The following is a 27,379-nucleotide window of genomic DNA, read 5'->3' as shown; positions in this document are numbered from 1 at the left end:
ATGTACTGTATATAACAAATCAAAGTGTATTGGTAGTGTACACAGATTAGCAGATGTTACAGAAGGTGCAGCAAAATGCTTGTGTTTCTAGCTCCTAGAGTGCAGTAATACAATATCAATACAAACATGCAAATAATACAGAAACTCCAAAACATCCCCTATACAGTAAACTGAGGAGGGGGGGGGGGGGGGTAATGGACCATTGGCCAATACAGTACTGTAATATGGTGATATATTTTCCATTTAAGTAGCAGACAATTTTATCCAAAGTGACAACAGTCCACACATTTTGGTGTGTGACTCCATTTTGGTGTGTGACTCAAACCCACAATTCCAGTGTTGCTAGTGACACGCTCTTGTGAACTGAGCCACGTACATGACCACTACAATACATAAGTACAATACACAATTACAATACAGGAAGAAAATGCATGATTGCCAACCACATGAGCGTACCACCCTCCTTCGGGCCATGGATAAAGCATGCAATGATTTCAATACAGACCTACAGTACCAGTCAAAAGTTTGGACACACCTATTCATTCCAGGGTTTTTCTATATTTTTACTGTTTTCTACATTGTTGAATAATAGTGAAGACATCAAAACTATGAAATAACACATATGGAATCATGTAGTAACCAAAAAAGTGTTAAACAAATCAACATATGTTATATTTGAGATTCTTCAAAGTAGCCACCCTTTGCCTTGTTGACAGCTTTGCACACTCCTGGCATTCTCTCAACCAGCTTCATGAGGTAGTCACCTGGAATGAATTTCAATTAACAGGTGTGCCTTGTTAATTTGTGGAATGCCTTTGAGCCAATCAGTTGTTGTGACAAGGTAGGGGTGATATACAGAAGATAGCCCTATTTGGTAAAAGACCAAGTCCGTATTATGTCAAGAACATCTCAAGTAAGCAGAGAGAAATTACAGTTCATCATTACTTTCAGACATGAAGGTCGAGAGAATGCCAGGAGTGTGCAAATCTGTCATCAAGGCAAAGGGTGGCTACTTTGAACAATCTAAAATATAATTTGATTTGTTCAACACTTTGTTGGTTACTACATGATTCCATATGTGTTATTTCATAGTTTTGATGTCTTCACTATTATTCTACAATGTAGAAAATAGTACAAATAAAGAAACATCCTTGAATGAGTAGGTGTGTCCAAACTTTTGACTGGTACTGTATGTCATGCTTGGATTCGCCATGCCAAAAGGTTTTTCGCCAGGTGCATGAACAATGTGGATATTTACTGCGATTTCGATGGGAACATATGGCCAAATGCTCAAGACAGGCTTGATGCAAACTAGTAGTGCCTGCTAAACATTGTTTCTTTCATTCTTTCATTTGAAAGATGTCTTCAATGATGACACATGGGATAAAAATTATGGAAATTATGTTCAGTCAAATTTATGGGTAAAGCAAGTGTATTGCCTAATGTGAAAACAGTGTAGACATTGTAATTTACAGAACTGTAGCATACTACATTCAAACGTCAATTTTGAAACATGTATCTTCATTTTTTTGTTATTGGATTCATTTATTGTTAAAATAACACATTTGAGAAGCTAACATTATGTTGTGTTTTGGTGCTTAAACCAATTTACTCATTATATTTCACAGTAATATTGCATTTTGGATCAAAGGTTGTGTTGAAAGAAGTCTACAAACAAAATTCATGTCCTGTACAACAAAAGTTTTTGAACGCAAGACTGGCTGCGTTACAAGTGTTACTTGTGAAAATAGTACCAAAGCGATAAATAAAGATTTATGGCCTGTGTCTGCATGAGCATTCATGCATTCGTGCATGCCTGTGTGTTATATCCTGTGTGTATGCGTCTTACCCTGTTCTGGGAAGAAGACGACTCCGTGTACGGGAGGAGATAGGGGGGTGCCAGGGTCGGACAGAAGCAGGTGTCGGCCTGTCTCTGAGGACTGCCTGGTCATGATTTGAGACACAGTCCTGGTCTTAGCCTGGCCCGGGGGTGAGCCCCCCAGAAACACTGGGTTCTCATGGCCCGCAGCCTCACTGAGGAGAGACACACACAGGGGAGAGGAAATAAACTACCAGATAGATGTATACAGAAAACATATACCGTATTGTATAGTACACAACTGCTATCCGATACAGATAACTTCTTATACATATTGGATTAAGTGTAAACTCCCTCTGTGCAGTGCACTTCATCAGTCCAAATTCAAGTACATTATTTTTACATTCCTCCAATTGTATGAGTCGGTGAGTGCACATGTACAAGTTCTCAAGACATTGCATACTTATATCAAGAGTTGACTGTACATGAATACATACATACTGTACATAACAGTGTGATTACCACGTTTGTATCTGTGTTATCAACAGAGTTATGGAAGTGTGTCTGTGGTTAGTGTTAGCCTAATGTCAGAGGGAAGCCATAGCTGGCGTCTGGGCTGTGCGAAACTCAACTCACCTGTCCATTCTCACCAGCTCGTGTGCACCTGGGAGGGGGGAAAGGGAAATGGCCCATTATCAGACAACAAAGCAGCGTGCTAAATCTATGCATGTTTATTCCCTAACGTCATACTTGCTAGTGTAGAGGAAATGAGTTTAAGAGCTGAAGCTGTGTGTGTGTGTGTGTGTGTGTGTGTGTCTTTGTTACTCACGTCGGCTGGACTGGGCAGATTGCCTTTGCTTGTACACTAACACCAGGATGAGGGGCAAAGAGAGAATAGCCATGATGCATGCAGCTGTGGCCAGGCCTGCAGTCACTGACCCTGAGGATACCGTAGAGAGACCAGGGGCAAAATTAACCTCAAAGAGCATTTTACTTAGCCTGATGGAACCAGCCTGATCGCTGTGTCCACCATTTTATTTCCTTTCTATAATCAGTCTAAACTTCCTCCTCATTGAAACAGTTTGAGCCTGTAATGAGGGGCTATATTTAAAACTAACTGGTCTGTGGCTGGATCTCTTTCAACCAACCAGAGGACAGCCTAATTCAACGCACATGTCTGATTTTGTACTAAACCCACCCATTGTTTCTGAGAGGATGCTGATTGGTCCCTTTATACCAAACGCCCATCTTTAGTCTGCAAAAACACTACAGTGAATACTACAGTAAAGTCAGCAAAAACACTACAGTGAAAACGATAGTATTTATACCAACTCATTGGCCTTGTGGTTAAAGTGTCTGCGCTGAGATTGGAAGGTTGTGAGTCCAATCCCTGGTCGAGTCATACCAAATACTATAAAAATGGGACCTGATGCATCTCTGCTTGGCACTCAGCATTAAGGAGATGGATTGGGGGCAAGGCCATGCAATAGACTAGCGTCCTGTCCAGAGGGTGTACTTGTCCATCAAGATGCCTCGCGCTACAGAAACAGGAGATGGGCTCCTGCCCTATGAGCCATTCCATCCCGCACAAGTTACTTAATTACTTATATATACACACTATAGCCTTTTTTCGTATGGGCAGGTGACTCCAATAATCAACTAATCATGACCTTCAGTTTAGAAGGCACTCACTTCCGTCATCATGAAGTGCTTTGAGAGACTAGTCAAGGACCATATCACCTCCACCCTACCGGACACCCTAGACCCACTCCAATTTGCTTACCGACCCAATAGGTCCACAGACGACGCAATCGCAACCACACTGCACACTGCCCTAACCCATCTGGACAAGAGGAATACCTATGTGAGAATGCTGTTCATCGACTACAGCTCAGCATTTAACACCATAGTACCCTCCAAACTCGTCATCAAGCTCGAGACCCTGGGCCTCGACCCCGCCCTGTGCAACTGGGTCCTGGACTTCCTGACGGGCCGCCCCCAGGTGGTGAGGGTAGGTAACAACATCTCCACCCCGCTGATCCTCAACACTGGGGCCCCACAAGGGTGCGTTCTGAGCCCTCTCCTGGACTCCCTGTTCACCCACGACTGCGTGGCCATGCACGCCTCCAACTCAATCATCAAGTTTGCGGACGACACTACAGTGGTAGGCTTGATTACCAACAACGACGAGACGGCCTACAGGGAGGAGGTGAGGGCCCTCGGAGTGTGGTGTCAGGAAAATAACCTCACACTCAACGTCAACAAAACAAAGGAGATGATTGTGGACTTCAGGAAACAGCAGAGGGAGCTCCCCCCTATCCACATCGACGGGTCAGTAGTGGAGAAGGTGGAAAGTTTTAAGTTCCTCGGTGTACACATCACGGACAAACTGAATTGGTCCACCCACACAGACAGCGTTGTGAAGAAGGCGCAGCAGCGCCTCTTCAACCTCAGGAGGCTGAAGAAATTCGGCTTGTCACCAAAAGCACTCACAAACTTCTACAGATGCACAATCGAGAGCATCCTGTCGGGCTGTATCACCGCCTGGTACGGCAACTGCTCCGCACACAACCGTAAGGCTCTCCAGAGGGTAGTGAGGTCGGCAGAACGCATCACCCGGGGCAAACTACCTGCCCTCCAGGACACCTACACCACCCGATGTCACAGGAAGGCCATAAAGATCATCAAGGACAACAACCACCCAAGCCACTACCTGTTCACCCCGCTATCATCCAGAAGGCGAGGTCAGTACAGGTGCATCCAAGCAGGGACCGAGAGACTGAAAAACAGCTTCTATCTCAAGGCCATCAGACTGTTAAACAGCCACCACTAACATTTAGCGGCCGCTGCCAACAAACTGACTCAGCTCCAGCCACCTTAAAAATGGGAATTGATGGAAATTATGTAAAAATGTACCACCAGCCACTTTAAACAATGCCACCTAATATAATGTTTACATACCCTACATTACACATCTCTTATGTATATGTATATACTGTACTCTATATCATCTACTGCATCTTGCCATCTTATGTAATACATGGACCACTAGCCACTTTAAACTATGCCACTTTATGTTTACATACCCTACAGTACTCATCTCATAGGTATATACCGTACTCTATACCATCTACTGCACCTTGCCTATGCCGTCTGTACCATCACTCATTCATATATCTTTATGTACATATTCTTTATCCCTTTACACTTGCGTGTATAAGGTAGTAGTTGCGGAATTGTTAGGTTAGATTACTTGTTGTTATTACTGCATTGTCGGAACTAGAAGCACAAGCATTTCGCTACACTCGCATTAACATCTGCTAACCATGTGTATGTGACTAATAAATTTGATTTGATTTGATTTGATTTGATTTAGAATGCAATTAGTTTAATCAGCTGTGTTTGCTAGGGATGGGGAAAAAGTGTGACACCACTCCGGCGCCCAAGGACTGGAGTTGCCCTGTGCTAGAAGCAGGTACAATTGTATTTCCCTGTGCTAGATGCAGGTACAATTGTCCATGTGAATAAGTATACCTTCTGATGGCTTGATGTCCAATTGAGTGCATTTCGCCTCGTCGCTTTTCCCTACAGAGAGATGAGGAGACATACAAGACAGTTTAGCATTTTAAAATGTCATGATAAGAATGGAAATTGACTCGTAGTTGCACCGTGCACACACACACACACAAATATTAAAACAATTGACAGACATGTGAATTCAAACACACGCAGAAACTCAAAACACACATTTTCTCTCTCACACACACACACACACACACACACACACACACACACACACACACACACACACACACACACACACACACACACACACACACACACACACACACACACACACACACAGACTTACAAGGTGTGATAGTGAGAAAGACGTGGCTATGCGTCCTCTGCACCACCTTGCCATTGTTTATATCCAGGGAGAGGCAGCAGTAGCGCCCTTGGTCAGATTCGGTGACGAGCTGCAGTTGCACCCAGAAAGACTCTTCGCTTGACCCGTACTGTACCCCCCAAGGAAGCGCCGCACGGGAATAATTGCCATTGTGATTGTGGGCGCGGGGGTGCACCTTGTCATGGCAATGCTCAGCTGAGTGGGGGGTGAAGAGCCAGCTTTGATGCAGGCGGTCCAAGGGGTGCAGCTTGGCACCTCTCTGGGCACAGAGCAGGGTGACGTTGGCACCCTTCTCGCAGATGTAGGAAAGGTGGGGGGCGGTGACAGTCAAGCGGGTGTGAGGATGAGCCACGTCTCCATTGGCTGCAGAGGAGACAGAGTGGACACTTATTGGTGGGAGCACTTGTCAACTGACAAATTAGGCACTAGTTGGTTAAGCAAAGAACTGGGGTATATTCATTAGTGAGAAATGAAAACATTTTGCAACTAAATGTTTTTCATTGGACTATTTCAGGTACGACCCTCCCTGTTTCGTCCCATTTGGTAAGGGTAGTCACATCATCATAGAAGTTGTTTCAGGAAGAAACAGTGCCTTCAGAAACTATCCTTGACTTTTTACACATTTTGTTACATTACAGCTTTATTTCCTCAGCAATTTACACACAATACCCCATAATGACAAAGCTAAAACAGATTTTTGCAACAAAAAAAATGTATAATTCAAACTGAAAAACCTTATTTACATAAGTATTCAGACCCTTTGCTGTGATACTCGAAATTGAGCTCAGGTGCATCCTGTTTCCATTGGTCATCCTTAAGATGTTTCTACAACTTGATTGGAGTCCACCTGTGGTAAATTCAATTGATTGGACATGTTTTGGAAAGGCACAGACCTGTCTATATAAGGTCTCACAGTTGACAGTGCATGTCAGAACAAAAACCAAGCCATGAGATCGAAGGAATTGTCCGTAGAGCTCCGAGACAGGATTGTGTCAAGGCACAGATCTAGGGAAGGGTACCCAAAAATGTCTGCAGCATTGAAGTTCCCCAAGAACACAGTGGCTTCCCTCATTCTTAAAAGGATGAAGTTTGGAACCACCAAGACTCTTCCTAAAGCTGGCTGCCTGGCCAAACTTAGCAATCGGGGAAGAAGGGCCTTGATCAGGGAGGTGACTAAAAACCTGATGGTCACTCTGACAGAGCTCTAGAGTTCCTCTTTGAAGATGGGAGAACCTTCCAGAAGGACAACCATCTCTGGAGCATTCCATCAATCAGGCCTTTATGGTAGAGTGGCCAGACAGAAGCCACTCCTCAGTAAAAGGCACATGACAGCCCGCTTGGAGTTTGCCAAAAGGTGCCTAAAGACTATCAGACCATGAGAAACAAGATTCTCTGGTCTAATGAAACCAATATTGAACTCTTTGGCCTGAATGCCAAGTGTCACGCCTGCAGGAAACCTGGCACCATCCCTATGGTGAAGCATGGTGGTGGCAGCATCATGCTGTGGGGATGTTTTTCAGCGGCAGGGACTGGGAGACTAGTCAGGATCGAGGCAAAGATAAACGGAGCAAAGTACAGAGAGATCCTTGATGAAAACCTGCTCCAGAGCACTAAGGACCTCCGACTGGGGCGAAGGTTCACCTTCAAACAGGACAACGACCCTAAGCACATATCCAAGACAACGTAGAAGTGGTACAGGACAAGTCTCTGAATGTCATTGAGTGGCCCAGCCAGAGCCCGGACTTGAACCTGACCCGAACATTGCTGGAAAGACCTGAAAATATCTTTGCAGCAACCCTCCCCATTAAACCTGACAGAGCTTGAGATGATCTGCAGTGAAGAATCAGAGAAACTCCCCAAATACAGGTGTACCAGGCTTGTAGCGTCATATCCAAGAAAACTCTAGGCTGTAATCGCTGCCAAAGGTCCTTCAACAAAGTACTGAGTAAAGGGTCTGAATACTTATGCAAATGTGATATTTCACAAGTTTTTTTTTTAAATACATTTTTGCTTTGTCATTATGGGTATTGTGTTTAGATTTGAGGGAAAAAAACAATTTAATCAATTTTAGAATAAGGCTGTAACCTAACAAAATGTTGAAAAAGTCAAGGGATGCACTGTACAAAGTACTATGGTTACAAGTACAAAAACAACCCTTTAAACTGCACACTGAGGCTTGTTATGATACATTCTGCTTTTGCATATTATAGGTCAGCTTGTTTCATTTCCTGTATTCTGGGTATCCGTTTGCTGGTTAGAAAGTACAGACAGAGAGTGTTCTAGTCTGCTGTCTATACAAATTTTCTCCAGATAGTTAATAGAGAGAGACAGACAGACGGACAGGCACACAGAGTTGCAAACACATGTGGGGGGGGGGGGGGGGGGGATAAAGAAAGAGAGAGAGGCATGCCAATTGTGAGTGTCTGTTGAGCTTTTGCATATTTCAGTTGGACACAGTTCCAATGTACAGTACCTGTCAGAAGTTTGGACACACCTACTCATTCCATTTCTTTGTTTTTACTATTTTATACGTTGTAGAATAATAGTGAAGACATCTAACGAAAAAAAGTGTTAAACAAATCAAAATATATTTTATTTTTAAGATTCTTCAAAGTAGCCACCCTTTGCATTGAGGACAGCTTTGCAAACTTTTGGCATTCTCCAGATTAAAGCCACGCCTCAGTAAAAAGGCACATGACAGCCCGCTTGGAGTTTGGCAACTGGAATCAACATGGGCCAGCATCCCTGAGGAACGCTTTCGACACCTTCTAGAGTCCATGCCCTGACAAATTGAGGCTGTTCTGTGGACAAAAGGGGTGCAACTCAATATTTTGAATGTGTTCCTAATGCTTTGTATACTCATTGTATTTCCACAATGAGTTTGAATTATGAGAATTCCCATTTAGTGTAAGAGCTGTTTGAAAAGGCTTTATGAAATGTCAGCCTGTTTTGGTGAGAGGGAGTTTTGGCCTTCCATGGTGACATCACCATGCAGTAAATGAGTTAATAGACCAATAAGTATAAGATGATCATGTTTTTCATGCGAGTAGTGATTCATTTACGTCTGTCCCTCATTTTAAGGTCAACCATGTTATGTGAACTGAACTATGGTGAAAGTATTCTTTAAAAAAAATATATTATATATATATATGTAATCCCTGAGCTGACAAGGTACAAATCTGTCGTTCTGCCCGTGAACAAGGCACTTTGGTCCACTGTTCCTAGGCCGTCATTGAAAATAAGAATTTGGTCTTAACTGACTTGCCTAGTTAAATACAGGTAAAATAAAAAAATAAATATATACAAAAATTCAAGAGAAACACTGAACATGTAATATTCACATCATGGTGTAAAAGCAGGTGAGCTGGTTCTACTCTTTCTGGCCATTTTCTGGTGTTTTGTGTGAGAGGATCTAGCATAAAACATCAAACCTGTTTTAACAATTAAAACTAATTTCTGAAGCTTGCATTCAATTGCCACAACAAGCTTCCATTCCCCATGTTACAAGGGGATTTCGGGCTGATTTGACATGAATTCGTTAACCCTGTTATTTTATTTGGCACTTGACAAAGTCCATTTTTTATTCAACCTCTTGATAAGGGAAAATGTTTTGTTAACAGAATGTTAAAATTAGGTGAAATCAAATGTTTTTTTTGGGACTAAGTGTCACGCCCTGACCGTAGAGAGCTTTTTATGTCTCTATTTTGGTTTGGTCAGGGTGTGATTTGGGTGGGCATTCTATGTTCAATTTCTATGTTGTGTATTTCTTTGTTGTTTAGCGGGTGTGGTTCTCAATCAGAGGCAGCTGTCTATCGTTGTCTCTGATTGAGAACCATACTTAGGTAGCTTTTCCCACATGGTTTTTGTGAGTAGTTGTTTTCTGTTTTTGTGTCTTCACCAGACAGATCTGTTTCGTGTTGTTACATTTTGTTATTTTGTCTCAGTGTTCAGTTTTTTAAAATAAATAATCATGAACACTTCCCCCGCTGCGCTTTGGTCCACAACTTCTTCATACGATGACCGTTACAGAACTACCCACCACCAAGGGACCAAGCAGCGTGGAAGAGAGGACTGGACATGGGAGGACATCCTGGATGGCAGGGGATCCTACACATGGGAGGAGATCCTGGCTGGAAGGGATCGCCTCCCATGGGAACAGATGGAGGCAGCCAGGAGAGCGGAGGCAGCAGGAAAAGGGAACCAGTGGTATGAGGGAACACGGCTGGCAAGGAAGCCCGAGAGTCAGCCCCAAAATGTTTTTTGGGGGGGCCACACGGGGGGTGTGGCAGAGTCAGGTTGGAGACCCCGTGCTTACCGTGGCGAGCATGTGACTGGTCAGGCCCCGTGCTATGGGGTGATGCGCACTGTGTCTCGGCCGAGCATTCACAGGCCGGTGTGCTCGGTGCCAGCGTCCCGCATTTGCCAGGTGGAAGTGGGCATCCAGCCAGAACGGGTGGTGCCAGCTCTGCACTCGAGACCGCCAGTGCGCCTCCACGGCCCAGTGTATCCGGTGCCTCGGCCAAGGAAGTGAACCCCTGTATGTCTCCCCAGCCTGGTGAGTCCTGTGCCTGCTCCTAGAGCCAGGTCTCCTGTGTGTCTCCCCAGCCCGGAGCCTCCAGGGTCGCCCTCCGGCCCGGAGCCTCCAGGGTCGCCCTCCGGCCCGGAGCCTCCAGGGTCGCCCTCCGGCCCGGAGCCTCCAGGGTCGCCCTCCGGCCCGGAGCCTCCAGTGTCGCCCTCCGGCCCGGAGCCTCCAGTGTCGCCCTCCGGCCCGGAGCTTCCAGAGTCGCCCTCCGGCCCGGAGCTTCCAGAGGCAACCTTCGGTCCGGCCCCCCGCTACGAGGGTCCCCAGTCCGGCCCTCGCTACGAGGGTCCCCAGTCCGGGGTTGGCGGCGAAGGTCCATTTCTAGAGGCGCCACCTAAGTGGGCCAAGCCAGAGGTGGAGCGGGGTCTACGTCCCGCACCAGAGCCGCCACCGCGGTGAAATGCCCACCCAGACCCTCCCCTATAGGTTCAGGTTTTGCGGCCGGAGTCCGCACCTTCGGGGGGGGGGGGGGTACTGTCACGCCTTGACCGTAGAGAGCTTTTTATGTCTCTATTTTGGTTTGGTTAGGGTGTGATTTGGGTGGGCATTCTATGTTCATTTTCTATGTTTTGTATTTCTTTGTTGTTTGGCCGGGTGTGGTTCTCAATCAGAGGCAGCTGTCTATCGTTGTCTCTGATTGAGAACCATACTTAGGTAGCTTTTCCCACATGGTTTTTGTGGGTAGTTGTTTTCTGTTTTTGTGTCTTCACCAGACAGAACTGTTTCGTGTTACATTTTGTTATTTCAAATCAAATCAAATCAAATTGTATTAGTCACATACACATGGTTAGCAGATGTTAATGCGAGTGTAGCGAAATGCTTGTGCTTCTAGTTCCGACAATGCAGTAATAACCAACAAGTAATCTAACCTAACAATTCCACAACTACTACCTTATACACACACAAGTGTAAAGGGATAAAGAATATGTACATAAAGATATATGAATGAGTGGTGGTACAGAACGGCATAGGCAAGATGCAGTAGATGGTATAGAGTACGGTATATACATATGAGATGAGTACTGTAGGGTATGTAAACATAAAGTGGCATAGTTTAAAGTGGCTAGTGGTACATGTATTACATAAAGATGGCAAGATGCAGTAGATGATATAGAGTACAGTATATACATATGAGATGGGTAATGTAGGGTATGTAAACATTATATTAAGTGGCATTGTTTAAAGTGGCTAGTGGTACATTTTTACATAATTTCCATCAATTCCCATTTTTAAAGTGGCTGGAGTTGAGTCAGTATGTTGGCAGCGGCCGCTAAATGTTAGTGGTGGCTGTTTAACAGTCTGATGGCCTTGAGATAGAAGCTGTTTTTCAGTCTCTCGGTCCCTGCTTTGATGCACCTGTACTGACCTCGCCTTCTGGATGATAGCGGGGTGAACAGGCAGTGGCTTGGGTGGTTGTTGTCCTTGATGATCTTTATGGCCTTCCTGTGACATCGGGTGGTGTAGGTGTCCTGGAGGGCAGGTAGTTTGCCCCCGGTGATGCGTTCTGCAGACCTCACTACCCTCTGGAGAGCCTTACGGTTGTGGGCGGAGCAGTTGCCGTACCAGGCGGTGATACAGCCCGACAGGATGCTCTCGATTGTGCATCTGTAGAAGTTTGTGAGTGCTTTTGGTGACAAGCCGAATTTCTTCAGCCTCCTGAGGTTGAAGAGGCGCTGCTGCGCCTTCTTCACGACGCTGTCTGTGTGGGTGGACCAATTCAGTTCGTCCGTGATGTGTACACCGAGGAACTTAAAACTTTCCACCTTTTCCACTACTGACCCGTCGATGTGGATAGGGGGGTGCTCCCTCTGCTGTTTCCTGAAGTCCACAATCATCTCCTTTGTTTTGTTGACGTTGAGTGTGAGGTTATTTTCCTGACACCACACTCCGAGGGCCCTCACCTCCTCCCTGTAGGCCGTCTCGTCGTTGTTGGTAATCAAGCCTACCACTGTAGTGTCATCCGCAAACTTGATGATTGAGTTGGAGGCGTGCATGGCCACGCAGTCGTGGGTGAACAGGGAGTACAGGAGAGGGCTCAGAACGCACCCTTGTGGGGCCCCAGTGTTGAGGATCAGCGGGGTGGAGATGTTGTTACCTACCCTCACCACCTGGGGGCGGCCCGTCAGGAAGTCCAGGACCCAGTTGCACAGGGCGGGGTCGAGACCCAGGGTCTCGAGCTTGATGACGAGTTTGGAGGGTACTATGGTGTTAAATGCTGAGCTGTAATCGATGAACAGCATTCTCACATGGGTATTCCTCTTGTCCAGATGGGTTAGGGCAGTGTGCAGTGTGGTTGCGATTGCGTCGTCTGTGGACCTATTGGGTCGGTAAGCAAATTGGAGTGGGTCTAGGGTGTCCGGTAGGGTGGAGGTGATATGGTCCTTGACTAGTCTCTCAAAGCACTTCATGATGACGGAAGTGAGTGCTACGGGGCGGTAGTCGTTTAGCTCAGTTACCTTAGCTTTCTTGGGAACAGGAACAATGGTGGCCCTCTTGAAGCATGTGGGAACAGCAGACTGGGATAAGGATTGATTGAATATGTCCGTAAACACACCAGCCAGCTGGTCTGCGCATGCTCTGAGGACGCGGCTGGGAATGCCGTCTGGGCCTGCAGCCTTGCGAGGGTTAACACGTTTAAATGTTTTACTCACCTCGGCTGCAGTGAAGGAGAGCCCGCAGGTTTTGGTAGGGGGCCGTGTCAGTGGCACTGTATTGTCCTCAAAGCAGGCAAAAAAGTTGTTTAGCCTGTCTGGGAGCAAGACATCCTGGTCCGCGACGGGGCTGGTTTTCTTTTTGTAATCCGTGATTGACTGTAGACCCTGCCACATACCTCTTGTGTCTGAGCTGTTGAATTGCGACTCGATTTTGTCTCTGTACTGGGACTTAGCCTGTTTGATTGCCTTGCGGAGAGAATAGCTACACTGTTTGTATTCGGTCATGCTTCCGGTCACCTTGCCCTGGTTAAAAGCAGTGGTTCGCGCTTTCAGTTTCACGCGAATGCTGCCGTCAATCCACGGTTTCTGGTTTGGGAATGTTTTAATCGTTGCTGTGGGTACGACATCGTCAATGCACTTCCTAATGAACTCGCTCACCGAATCAGCATATTCGTCAATATTGTTGTTGGACGCAATGCGGAACATATTCCAATCCGCGTGATCGAAGCAGTCTTGAAGCGTGGATTCAGATTGGTCGGACCAGCGTTGAACAGACCTGAGCGCGGGAGCTTGTTGTTTTAGTTTCTGTTTGTAGGCTGGAATCAACAAAATGGAGTCGTGGTCAGCTTTTCCGAAAGGGGGGCGGGGGAGGGCCTTATATGCGTCGCGGAAATTAGTATAACAATGATCTAGGGTTTTTCCAGCCCTGGTAGCACAATCGATATGCTGATAGAATTTAGGGAGTTTTGTTTTTAGATTAGCCTTGTTAAAATCCCCAGCTACGATGAATGCAGCCTCAGGGTGTGTGGTTTCCAGTTTACAAAGAGTCAGATAAAGTTCGTTCAGGGCCATCGTTGTGTCTGCTTGGGGGGGAATATATACGGCTGTGATTATGATTGAAGAGAATTCCCTTGGTAGATAATGCGGTCGACATTTTATTGTGAGGAGTTCTAGATCAGGTGAACAGAATGACTTGAGTTCCTGTGTGTTGTTATGATGATCACACCACGTCTCGTTAATCATAAGGCATACCCCCCCGCCCCTCTTCTTACCAGAAAGATGTTTGTTTCTGTCGGCGCGATGCATGAAGAAACCAGCTGGCTGCACCGACTCCGTTAGCGTCTCTTGAGTTAGCCATGTTTCCGTGAAGCAGAGCACGTTGCAATCCCTGATGTCTCTCTGGAATGCTACCCGTGCTCGGATTTCATCAACCTTATTGTCAAGAGACTGGACATTGGCGAGTAGTATGCTAGGGAGTGGAGCGCGATGTGCCCGTCTCCGAAGCCTGGCCAGGAGACCGCCTCGTTTGCCCCTTTTACGGCGTCGCACAGGGTCGCCGGCTGGGATCAGATCCATTGTATTGGGTGGAAGGCAAAACACTGGATCCGTTTCGGGAAAGTCATATTCCTGGTAGGAACGATGATGAGTTGACGTTAATCGTATATTCAGTAGTTCCTCCCGACTGTATGTAATGAAACCTAAGATTACCTGGGGTACCGATGTAAGAAATAACACATAAAAAAACAAAATACTGCATATTTTCCAAGGAACGCGAAGCGAGGCGGCCATCTCGTTTCGGCGCCGGATGTTGATGTTGATTATTTTGTCTCAGTGTTCAGTTTTTTAAATAAATAATCATGAACACTTCCCACGCTGTGCTTTTGTTCACACCTTCTTCATACGACGACCGTTACACTAAGTTACACTTCTCAAAAAAGCACCAAATTGGTTAAACGACCCGCCTGTCAATGATTTTAGAAGGAGGCCTAATGATGATTTAAATTATTTCACTTTCCATATCTGTCTAGACTTGTAAGATATCCAGACACAACTTGTGCATATTTTAATTGTCTACACCATGGTTCCCAAACTCGGTCCTGGGTCCCCTCCCGGGTAAATGTTTTGGTTTTTGCCTTAGCACTACACAGCTGATTCAAATAACCAACTCATCATCAAACTTAGATTATTTGAATCAGCTGTGTAGTGCTAGGGCAAAAAACTAAATGTGCACCCAGGGGGCCCCAGGACCGAGTTTGAGAAACCTTGGTCTACACCTGTCTGTGGGCACAATCAGAATGTGGACAAGATCAGAACAAAGGAGGCATGTTAGAACCAGGTATAAAACAGGGCTACAGTCACAGCTAGTCAGTGTTGTGTCCTTGGGCCTGTTAAAGAAGTGACTGAGTAGGAGTGTCGGTCCCAAGGTCTAGGTGGTGGCAGGCTGAAGGACACTGTGGCTCTGCTCTGACTCAATATTGTTAGAGGGTTTAAACACTATTTTATGCTTGGATGTTTGTTTTAGCCTGCCTGGAGTGTCAGGTGGGCAAGGTTTGCAATGTCTGGACTTTTCTATTGGTTCCATTGCAACAGGCAGGCTCAATCAAGAAAAGCTAGTATTTGGAACCCAGGTCTGGTCTTGTCCGTCCCGGACAGTGGGTTCAAGCTACAGGTCAGAAATGTAGGCCCGTTAAACCATCCTCAAGTAGATTTCCTAAACATACATACGCACAGGTCAATTTGTGCTCAGTAAGGAATAAACCCAGGCCTGGCCCTGTCAAAGTGACCCAGGAAAGTGTCTCTAATCATAGTAACCATCTCATGATTTGCCTCTGGAGATAGCGAGGATGGGATCAATGAACAAGCAGGGGGTTTTCTGAGAAACATGAGGAAAACAGCTATCTTCATGAAAGTAGTGTAGATGACACTCGCAATGTCATCACCATCATGATTGATCATCAGTGACTAAAGCAATAGAGCCTTGAACAGACCGCCAAGACTGGACGCAGTACCAGAATGTCGACATTCAATATTCTTTTGTGTTCATATAGCACAGAATTTGGCCGTCAGTCTAGTAAAAATACTTTAGACCAGAACAACTGGTGGCATTAGCATTGCTTTCTTAAGCCTACTGTCTTCTTCAAGTTTAGCTGGAATTTAGGCCAAAAGGACTTGAGAAATATGATTGATTGACGATAGGCCTAACATGCTGACCACACTGCCCGCGTTGCATGCGAGTGTTGCAAAACAAATGTACTCGTACACGTTATTCGATAATTTCACACAAACTAAATGGCCCACCTCTCCCATCTCCTCACCGGTTTTAGGACCATATACTCACGTGGGTGATTGAAATATGAACTGAGGTCCACACTCCAGTCCAGTTGGTGGTGGTAATGCACCTTAAAGTTGGTTGCCAGCCGCCATATAAAGTCCACAGGAGAAGAAGACTGAAGGAGAGATTACAAGAAACTAACTAGGTTTACCTTTTTATCTGTGGAATAATTGTCGGAGTGGAGAACACACGATTTTGGTTGACTCAAAATGGGTCAAAATTCTACAAAAGATCTAGAAAAAAGGATGTTGTGCATTTCAGGTCAAATAACCACCTAATGTTTATGTCCCAGGACAAATTAGCTAGCAACAGCGAGCTAGCTAGCTAAATGTCCATTAATGTTTTAGGTTAATATAGTTAGTTCAGAGTTCATTTTGATACTTCAACTTGTGTGTCTTGATCGCGTTTAGTGTGAATGGACAAAATCAACATGCGCGCGATGGCGTTTGCCAGATCTAGTCAGCATGTAAGACATTGGCCTACATCTCGTCTTGCGCTGCGCAGAATATTAGATCTCAACAACGACTGGAGAAGTGTTTAAGATCACCACTTCCTTATGATATACAGTGCATTCGAGAAGTACTCAGACCCTTTGACTTTTTCCAAATTTAGTTACGTTAAAGCGTTATTCTAAATGTCACGTTCCTGACCTGTTTTCTTTTGTCTTGTATTTATTTAGTTGGTCAGGGCGTGAGTTGGGTGGGTTTGTCTATGTGTGATTTTCTATGTTGGGATTTTGTGTTCGGCCTGGTATGATTCTCAATCAGAGGCAGCTGTCAATCGTTATCCCTGATTGAGAATCATACTAAGGCAGCCGGGGTTTCATGTGTGTTTTGTGGGTGTTTGTTTCCGTGTTTGTATTCGTGCCACACGGGACTGTTGTCGGTTGTACTCATTTTTGTTATTTTGTTTCGTGTTAGTGTTCAGTTTCGTTTTAATAAATGATCATGAGCACTACCCACTCTGCGTGTTGGTCCGATCCATGCTCCTCCTCGTCTGAGGAGGAGAACGACTATGACGACCATTACACTAAAATGGATTAAATTAAACAATTTCCTCAGCAATCTACACACAATACCCTCTAATGGCAAAGAAAAAACAGGTTTTTAGAAATGTTTGCAAATGTATTAAATACAAAAACAGATAACTTATTTACATAAGTATTCAGACCCTTTGCTATGAGACTTGAAATTGAGCTCAGGTGCATCCTGTTTCCATTGTTTATCCTTGATGTTTCAACAATTTGATTGGAGTCCACCTGTGGTAAATTAAATTGATTGGACATGATTTGGAAAGGCACACACCTGTCAATTTAAAGGTCACACAGTTGACAGTCCAGGTCAGAGCAAAAACCAAGCCTTGAGGTCGAAGGAATTGTACGTAGAGCTTAGAGACAGGATTGTGTCCAGGCACAGATCTGGGGAAGGGTAACAAAACAATTATGCAGCATTGATGGTCCCCAAGAACACAGTGGCCTACATCATTCTTAAATGGAAGACGTTTGGAACCACCAAGAGTCTTCCTGGATTGGGCCGTCCCGGCCAAACTGAGCAATCGGGGGAGAAGGGTCTCGGTCAGGGAGGTCACCAAGAACCCAATGGTCACTCTGACAGAGCTGTAGAGTTTCTCTGTGAAGATGGGAGAACCTTCCAGGAGGACAACCATCTCTGCAGCACTCCACCAATCAGGCCTTTATGGTAGAGTGGCCAGATGGAAGCCACTCCTCAGTAAAAGACACATGACAACCCACTTAGAATTTGCCAAAAGGCACCTTAAGACTCTCAGACCATGAGAAACAAGATTATCTGGATTATCTGGTCTGATGAAACAAAGATTTAACTATTTGGCCTGAATGTCAAGCGTCATGCCTGGAGGAAACCTGGCACCATCACATCACACTATACTGGGGTGCAAAGGAGCAAGATAAATAAATAAATACAGTATGGGGATGAGGTAGGTAGATAGATGGGCTGTTTACAGATGGACTATGTACAGGTGCAGTGATCTGTGAGCTGCTCTGACGGCTGGTGCTTAAAGCTAGTGAGGGAGATATGAGTCCAGCTTCAGAGATTTTTGCAGTTCGTTCCAGTCATTGACAGCAGAGAACTGGAAGGAAAGACGACCAAAGAAGGAATTGGCTTTGGGGGTGACCAGTGAGATATACCTGCTGGAGCACGTGCTACGAGTGGGTGCTGCTATGGTGACCAGTGAGCTGAGATAAGGCGGGGCTTTACCTTAGCAGAGACTTGTAGATAACCTGTAACCTTGGTTTGGCGACGCTCCTAGTGGCAGGGGATTTTAATGCAGGGAAAGTTTATTCAGTATGAAGCGAGGGCCAACCAACGAGAGCGTACAGGTCACATTGGTGGGTAGTATATGGGGCTTTGATGACAAAACGGATGGCACTGTGATAGACTGCATCCAATTTGTTGAGTAGAGTGTTGGAGGCTACGTTATAGATGACATCGCCGAAGTCGAGGATCGGTAGGATGGTCAGTTTTACAAGGGTATGTTTGGCAGCATGAGTGAAGGATTCTTTGTTGCGAAATAGGTGAATATAGGAAGCCGATTCTAGCTTTAATTTTGGATTGGAGATGCTTAATGTGAGTCTGGAAGGAGAGTTTACAGTCTAACCAGACACCTAGGTATTTGTAGTTGTCCACGTATTCTAAGTCAGATCCGTCCAGGTGCGAGCAGGTGCGGGCAGTGATCGATTGAATAGCATGCATTTAGTTTTACTTGTGTTTAAGAGCAGTTGGAGGCCACGGAAGGAGAGTTGTATGGCATTGAAGCTCGTCTGGAGGTTAGTTAACACAGTGGGGCCAGAAGTATAGGGGGGCCAGAAGTATACAGAATGGTGTCGTCTGCGTAGAGGTGGATCAGAGAATCACCAGCAGCAAGAGCGACATCATTGATGTATACAGAGAAGAGAGTCGGCCCGAGAATTGAACCCAGTGGCACCCCCATAGAGACTGCCAGAGGTCCGGACAACAGGCCCTCCGATTTGACACACTGAGCTCTATCAGAGAAGTAGTTGGTAAACCGGGCGAGGCAATCATTTGAGAAACCAAGGCTGTCGAGTCTGCCAATAAGAATGCGGTGATTGTCAGAGTCGAAAGCCTTGGCCAGGTTGATGAATACGGCTGCACAGTAATGTCTCTTATTGATGGCGGTTATGATGTCGTTTATGACCTTGAGCGTGGCTGAAGGTGCACCCATGACCAGCTCTGAATCCAGATTGCATAGCGGAGGAGGTACGGTGGGATTCGAAATGGTCGGTAATCTGTTTGTTAACTTGGCTTTCGAAGACCTTAGAAAGACAGGGTAGGATAGATATAGGTCAGTAGCAGTTTGGGTCTAGAATGTCACCCCCTTTGAAGAGGGGGAAGACTGCGGCAGCTTTCCAATCTTTGGGAATCTCAGACGATACGAAAGAGAGGTTGAACAGGCTAGTAATAGGGGTTGCAACAATTTCAGCAGATAATTTTAGAAAGAGAGGGTCCAGATTGTCTAGCCTGGCTGATTTGTAGGGGTCCAGATTTTGCAGCTCTTTCAGAACATCAGCTATCTGGATTTGGGTGAAGGAGAATTGGTGGTGGCTTTGGCGGGTTGCTGTGGAGTGTGCCGGGCAGTTGACCGGGGTAGGGGTAGCCAGGTGGAAAGCATGGCCAGCCGTAGAGAAATGCTTATTGAAATTCTCAATTATAGTGGATTTATCGGTGGTAACAGTGTTTTTTAGCCTCAGTGCAGTGGGCAGCTGGGAGGAGGTGCTCTTATTCTCCATGGACTTTGTGTCCCAGAACTTTGAGTTATTACTACAGGATGCAAATTTCTGTTTGAAAAAGTTAGCCTTAGCTTCCTGTGTATATTTGTTCCTAACTTCCCTGAAAAGTTGCATATCACGGGGGCTACTCGATGCTAATGCAGAATGCCACAGGATGTTTTTGTGCTGGTCGAGGTTATACAGGTCTGGAGTGAACCAAGGACTATATCTATTCCTAGTTCTACATTTTTTGAATGGGGCATGCTTATTTAAGATGGTGAGGAAGGCACTTTTAAAGAACATGTAGGTATGGTTAAAGTGACTATGCATATATGATGAACAGAGAGTAGCAGTAGCGTAAAAGAGGGGTTGGCGGGTAGTGGGTGAGGGACACAATGCAGATAGTCCGGGTAGCCAATGTGCGGGGGCACCGGTTAGTCGGGCTAATTGAGATATTATGTATGTAAATGTATAGTTAAAGTGACTATGCATATACGATAAACAGAGAGTAGCAGCAGCGTAAAAGAGGGGTGGGGGGGGGTCCGGGACAATGCAAATAGTCCGGGTAGCCATTTCATTACTTGTTCAGGAGTCTTATGGCTTGGGGGTAAAAACGGTTAGGAAGACTTGGTGCTCCGGTACCGCTTGCCATGCGGTAGTAGAGAGAACATTCTATGACTGGGGTGGCTGGGGTCTTTGACAATTTTTAGGGCCTTCCTCTGACACCGCCTGTTGTAGAGGTCCTGGATGGCAGGCAGCTTAGCCCCAGTGATGTACTGGGCCGTACGCACTACCCTGTGTCATCGGAGGCCGAGCAGTTGCTGTACCAGGCAGTGATGCAACCAGTCAGGATGCTCTCGATGTTGCAGCTGTTGAACCTTTTGAGGATCTGAGGACCCATGCCAAATCTTTTTAGGTTCCTGAGGGGGAATAGGCTTTGTCGATCCCTCTTCACAACTATCTTGGTGTGTTTGGACCATTCTAGTTTGTTGTTGATGTGGACACCAAGGAACTTGAAGCTCTCAACCTGCTCCACTACAGCCCTGTCGATGAGAATGGGGGAGTGCTCGGTCCTCCTTTTCCTGTATTCCACAATCATCTCCTTTGTCTTGATTATGTTGAGGGATAGGTTGTTATTCTGGCACAACCCGGCCAGGTATCGGACCTCCTCCCTATAGGCTGTCTCGTTGTTGTCGGTGATCAGACCTACCACTGTTGTGTCGTCGGCAAGCTTAATAATGGTGTTGGGGTCGTGCCTGGCCACGCAGTCGTGGGTGAACAGGGAGTACAGGAGGGGACTGAGCATGCACCCCTGAGGCGCTCCAGTGTTGAGTATCAGCGTGGCGGATGTATTGCTACCTACCCTCACCACCTGGGGGCGGCCTGTCAGGAAATCCAGGATCCAGTTGCAGAGGGAGGTGTTTAGTCCCAGGATCCTTAGCTTAGTGATGAGCTTTGAGGGTACTATGGTGTTGAATGCTGAGCTGTAGTCAATTAATAGCATTCTCACGTAGGTGTTCCTTTTATCCAAGTGGGAAAGGGCAGTGTGGAGTGCAATGGAGGTTGCATCATCTGTGGATCTGTTTGGATAGTATGCAAATTGGAGTGTGTCTAGGGTTTCTTATAAGGCATAGCAGGATTTCTTATAAGCTTCCAGGGTTAGAGTCCCGCACTTTGAAACCGGGGGCTCTACCCTTTAGCTCAGTGTGAATGTTGCTTTTAATCCATGGCTTACGGTTGGAGTATGTTCGTACAGTCACTGTGGGGACGACGTCCTCGATGCACTCATTGATAAAGCCAGTGACTGATGTGGTGTACTACTAAATGCCATCGGAAGAATCCCGGAACATGATCCAGTCTGTGCTAGCAAAACAATCCTGTAGTTTAGCATCTGCTTCATTTCACAATTTTTTTATAGACCGAGTCACTGGAGCTTCCTGCTTTAATTTTGCTTGTGAGCAGGAATCAGGAGGATAGAATTGTGGTCAGAATTACCAATGGAGGGCGAGGGAGAGCTTTGTATGCATCTCTGTGTGTGGAGTACAGGTGATCTAGAATTTTTTTCTCTCTGGTTGCGCATTTAACATGTTGATGGAAAGGTAATACTGATTTAAGTTTCCCTGCATTAAAATCCCCGGCCACTAGGAGCGCCGCTTCTGGGTGAGCGGTTTCCTGTTTGCTTATTTCCTTATACAGCTGACTGAGTGCAGTCTTCGTGCCAGCATCTGTCTGTGTTGGTAAATAAACAGCCACGAAAAGTATGGATGAAAACTCTCTTGGCAAATAGTGTGGTCTACAGTTTATTATAAGATACTCTACTTCAGGCGAGCAAAAAGAGACTTCCTTAGATTTCGTCATTCAGCCACGATTTCGTGAAACATAGGATATTACAGTTTTTGATGTCCCATTGGTAGGATATTCGTGATCGTACCTCGTCTAGTTTATTGTCTAATGATTGCACGTTGGCAAGCAATTTTGACGGTAACGGCAGCTTTCCCACTCTCCGTCTGCGGATCCTTATGAGGCACCCCGCTCTGTGTCCTCTGTACCTGTGTCTCTTGCCAATGACGGGGATGTTGGCCTTGTCGGGTGTTCGAAGTACATCCTGTGCGTCCTGTTTGTTGAAGAAAAAATCTTTGTCTAATCCGAGGAGAGTGATCGCTGTCCTGATATCCAGAAGCTCTTTTTTTCCATAAGATACGGTGGCAGAAACATTACGTACAAAATAAGTTACAAATAACGCGAAAAAAAAACACATAATAGAACAATTGGTTAGGCGCCCGTAAAACTGCTGCCATTTCTTCCGGCGCCATTTTAATACAAGCTTGTAGCGTCATACCCAAGAAGACTCGATGCTGTCATCACTACCAAAGGTATTTCAACAAAGTACTGAATAAAGGGACTGAATACTTGTACATTTGATATATATTTTATTTTTAAAAACTGTTTTTGCTTTGTCATTGAGTATTGTGTGTAGGTTGATGAGAAAAAAACGATTTAATCCATTTTAGAATAAGGCTGTAATGTAACAAAATGTGGAAAAAGTCAAGGGGTCTGAATACTGTCCGAAGGCACTGTATATATTTTTATAAGCGCAATGTGCTGACAGTTATCACAGGTGAAGTGAGACGATACAGATGACGTTGCTCATGATGTGCCCCTCAAATTATACAAATGTAACAGTCTGAGCGCACCAGCCTTGAAACCATGATACAGATGTAACCATGTGCCATTCATGTAGATTGAACAAAAATATAAAAGCAACATGCCACGATTTTACTGAGTAGTCCATTTAAATAAATTCATTAGGCCCTAATCTATGTATTTCACATGACTAAGCAGGGGCGCAGCCATGGGTGAGCCTGGGAGGACATAGGCCAGAAATACTCCTCAACATATTTCCCTATCTCCCCCCTCAGACGATCCCACAGGTGAAGAAGCTGGATGTGGAAGTCCTGGGCTGGCGTGGCTACACGTGGTCTGCGGTTGTAAGGCCAGTTGGACGTACTGCCAAATTCTATAAAATGAGGTTAAGGTGGCTTATGGAAGAGAAATTAACATTAAATTCTCTGCAACAGCTCTGGTGGACATTCCTGCAGTCAGCATGCCAATTCCACACTCCCTCAAAATTTGTGACAAAATGGCACATTTTAGAGTGGCCTTTTATTGTCCCCAGGCCAAGGTGCATCTGTGTAATGATCATGCTGTTTAATCAAATTCTTGATATGCCACACCTGCCAGGTGGATGGATTATCTTGTCAAAGGATAAATGCTAACTAACAGTGATGCAAACACATTTGTGCACAACATGTAAGAGAAATAAGCTCTTTGACCGTATTGGAACATTTCTGTGATCTTTTATTTCAGGTAATGAAACATGGGACCAACACTTTACATGATGCGTTTATATTTTTGTTCAATGTATTATCTGAGCGGCACTGGTGCTCCCAACTCAAAAATCTATGTGCATTTCACACACACATCTCAGGTTTATAAGTGAGGGTTCCAAAACATCTAAAAGATTATAAAAAGTTTTGCGGCACACTTGAGAGTTCCTGAAGGCACACCAATATGCTGCAGCACACCAGTTGAAAACCACTGCAGTAGAGGGTTGTGGTCAAGGGAGTGGGTTGGGTTCTGTGTCTTTAGTTTACAGCCAGTTCAAGACAATGCTGTAGGCACAATGCTGTAGGATTTTAAACATCCGTTAAAACAGACTCTCGAAGCAGAAGTGAGAATGCTTCTTTGCTTCCTATTTCTCTGTGTGTGTGTGTGTGTGTGTGTGTGTGTGTGTGTGTGTGTGTGTGTGTGTGTGTGTGTGTGTGTGTGTGTGTGTGTGTGTGTGTGTGTGCGTGCGTGCGTGCGTGCGTGCGTGCGTGCGTGCGTGCGTGTGTGCGTGCGTGCGTGCGTGCGTGCGTGCGTGCGTGCGTGCGTGCGTGCGTGCGTGCGTGCGTGCGTGCGTGCGTGCGTGCGTGCGTGCGTGCGTGCGTGCGTGCGTGCGTGCGTGCGTGCGTGCGTGCGTGCGTGCGTGCGTGCGTGCGTGCGTGCGTGCGTGCGTGCGTGCGTGCGTGCGTGCGATCTGCAGGGTCACACAGCTTTAACATCTGCAGTTCTGGGGCAGCTACATATGCAAAGTGGAGACTGGAGAGCTTGCCTCGGTTGGCTTTACCAAAGGCTTTTATGTCTTAGTAAATAGTGTATAATTAAGCAATAAGGCTCGAGGGGGTGTGGTATATGGCCAATATACCATGGCCAAGGACTGTTAATATGCACAACGCAACGCAGAGTGTATGGATATAGCCCTTAGCCGTGTTATAATGGCAATATACCACAAACACCCGAGGTGCCTTATTGCAATTATAAACTGGTTACCAACATAACTGGAGCAGTAAAAATAAATGTTTTGTCATACGGTCTGATAACACGGCTTTCAGCCAATCAGCCTTCAGGGCTCGATCCTCTCAGTTTATAATATCCCTTTGATTGTTTAATCACTTGAGTTTATCTAAAATAGCAAATACCTGTGCCATCACAGGTCAAATCGGCTACTGATAACCTGTGAGGTCTAAATCGGAGCCCTTATCCAATTGAAGTGAGTTAGCGGGCGCAGCAGCTGCTTTTCATGCCTTGTCCAGGTGGACCGGGGAGTGGTGCAGGGGGTTAAACAAACTCTTAAGCAGTGCCAGATGTTGTCTCATGCACCGTTTACATCTTGACACATTTCATTACGCCGCACATCATATTCATGCAAAATATGACCTTTTCATTCAAGACAGGAGAAACATTTAGCTTACTTACTTTTTCCTTAACTTGTTTGGATAGCTTGACTTCCTAGAAAGTATTCTTACAGAACTGCTATCTATCTATACTGTAGCTAGCGACCTCCACCTAATAATTATCATCAAAAACAAACGTCATTACAATCATGGGGTTGAAACCAGTTCAGGGAACAGAACCAAAAACCGGAAAATTTCATTTTCAAGGAACAGAAACATAACTAAAGTGATCAATACCGTTCCCGGAAGAGAACATGGGAACCGGTTAATAACATTCTTTGCAACAAAACACCTACACTTTGCAAAAAAGCCCTCACTCTGTCACGTTGGATTTATTAACAACAAAAAGGTAAGACGTGTTTTTATTTGTGCCGCTCTGCACACACAAACTTGTTAGCTAATGTTAGCTAGCTCAAGCTTGTTAGCCAGCTAGCTCAAAGGACATTCAAAGTTCCTCCATGGAAGTCGCTCCGACTAGGTATAATTCTGTGGACCTTATTCAGATAATACATGTCATAACAAGATACCCAGCACTTCAAGCCTCCTCCTCAACCCTCTCTCCCCAGTCCCACTTGCAAAATTTCAGTCGCATCTTGTGCCATAGGCAACACTTTTCTGTCCATGACGCATGTAAAAAACTAGCTTTCCTGCTCTATCTGCACTGATTGGTGAAGTCATTTAATGAGCGAAATGTAAAAAACTTGATTCACAGGTTAAAAAGGAACAGAAAATAATGATATAAACCGGCCCTTATTTGGTTCGAAGCTGTTCAGAACTTTATTTTGCTGGTCGGAAGAGTTGAACTGAACAAAAAAAATAGTGGTTCTGTTCAGAACGAAACGATTGGCTAAAGAAATGTGGGTCCAACCATGACAATAAACTTTAAACGGAAGGCAACAGTCATAAAGTAGAATTGTCTTAACAGCCAATGTGTATTATTTTTTAAACATACTATTAAAATATCACAAACTTATAGGAAGCGTCGTCCGGGTTAGGGAAGGGTTTGGCCGGCCGGGATTCCATTGTCCCATTGCGCTCTAGTGACTCCTTGTGGCGGGCTAGGTGCCTGCAAGCTTACCCCGATCACCAGCTGGGCAATGTTTCCTCCGATACATTGGTGTGGCTGGCTTCCAGGTTAAGAGCGCAGTACAAGTACTTTCAATTCAAAAAATGCTTTCAATTGTTCCAAACTTTGGGTCGTCTTCAGTCCAGCTGGAGTCAATCAAAGAACAGGAAGTGACCAAACCACAGAAGATGAAAATGTGGTTTTGGGTAATGGCTTTATGGGATAGCTAGCAACATGTAAACAATTACCCATTCCAATAAGTACTATTTTAATAGCAATGTTAAATAATACACATTGGCTGCTAAGCCAATTATATTATGACTGTAGCCTCCCATTTAAGTTTAATGTAAAGACATTAGTCTTTGATAAGAATGATTAGGTGAAGGTTGCTAGCTACAGTGGTATCAACAACCTAGCCTAGCTAGCTGCTCTGCGAGTTAGCTTGTTTTGCTATAAAGTAACTAAACAAACATGTTTTATTATCACCTAAATTAATCTAGTTCTCCTGTCTTGAATGACAGTCAGCAGCAAGTCACAGTGAAATATATTTTTAAGAGAAATATCATGGCGGCCGCGGTGCAACTTAGAACTAGCCCCAAAACCTGCAACCCGCTACAAATACTTTTTCACCCTCGACATCGTTTTCAAAGTAGACCAATTTTGCCCGGAAAACCGCGAACATGGCAACACTCATAACAAAAGAGGTGTGTGTTGATAGAGCAGTACAGCTATTGGCTGAGTCATGTGAGCGAGAGGCGAGAGCAGCACGCAAACACTGATAACTTTTTACCAGTTGTAGGTAGGTTATTGTCATTTTGGAGACACCTATTTCCAACCCATTTTACATAAAACATATTAATACGCTAGAACTGATGCACAGCAATAAATAATGGAGACAATGCACTAGAGGAGGTGGTATAATTTCACTGCTTAAGAATACAGTATCAAGCGTGCTTCATGCATGCTCAGTTCTTGAGTCTTGGGGGCTGCCCGAGTGGACATTTGAAATGGACGTTATGGAACTCCCTCGCGTGGTTCTTTTTATGGGGTTAAAGTCCTCAATGAATCTGACATTAGGCTAAATGTGAAGAATGATACATTTGCCTCTGTTGGCGATCAAGTAGCCTTCAGTTTATTGTTGTTGTAGCCTTGTGTTATAATGCAATTATTAATGGCCATGTTTAGTTAATTTCCAAT

General features: G+C 45.2%; 2 protein-coding genes across 2 annotated transcripts in view; one reads left to right on the top strand and one right to left on the bottom strand.

Annotated features, from left to right (window-relative positions):
- cdh23 (cadherin-related 23) overlaps window positions 1-27,379 on the top strand; it is a 727,760-nt gene that overhangs the window by 572,940 nt on the left and 127,441 nt on the right. The window lies entirely within an intron of this gene.
- The window catches only part of vsir (V-set immunoregulatory receptor), a 41,477-nt gene that overhangs the window by 11,513 nt on the left and 2,585 nt on the right, over window positions 1-27,379 (bottom strand). Inside the window, exons 3-8 of the mRNA XM_071380445.1 lie at window positions 16,084-16,192; window positions 5,691-6,092; window positions 5,354-5,404; window positions 2,649-2,759; window positions 2,456-2,483; window positions 1,850-2,034 (exon numbers count right to left, since the gene is read on the bottom strand). Of these exons, the coding sequence (XP_071236546.1) occupies window positions 1,850-2,034; window positions 2,456-2,483; window positions 2,649-2,759; window positions 5,354-5,404; window positions 5,691-6,092; window positions 16,084-16,192 (886 nt within the window). The remainder of the gene's footprint in view (window positions 1-1,849; window positions 2,035-2,455; window positions 2,484-2,648; window positions 2,760-5,353; window positions 5,405-5,690; window positions 6,093-16,083; window positions 16,193-27,379) is intronic.

This window comes from Salvelinus alpinus, chromosome 32 (genome assembly GCF_045679555.1).
Source record: "Salvelinus alpinus chromosome 32, SLU_Salpinus.1, whole genome shotgun sequence".
NCBI classification, from domain to species: Eukaryota; Metazoa; Chordata; class Actinopteri; order Salmoniformes; family Salmonidae; genus Salvelinus; species Salvelinus alpinus.
Note: the sequence above shows the minus strand (reverse complement) of the source record. Positions and strands in the feature narration are given on the sequence as shown.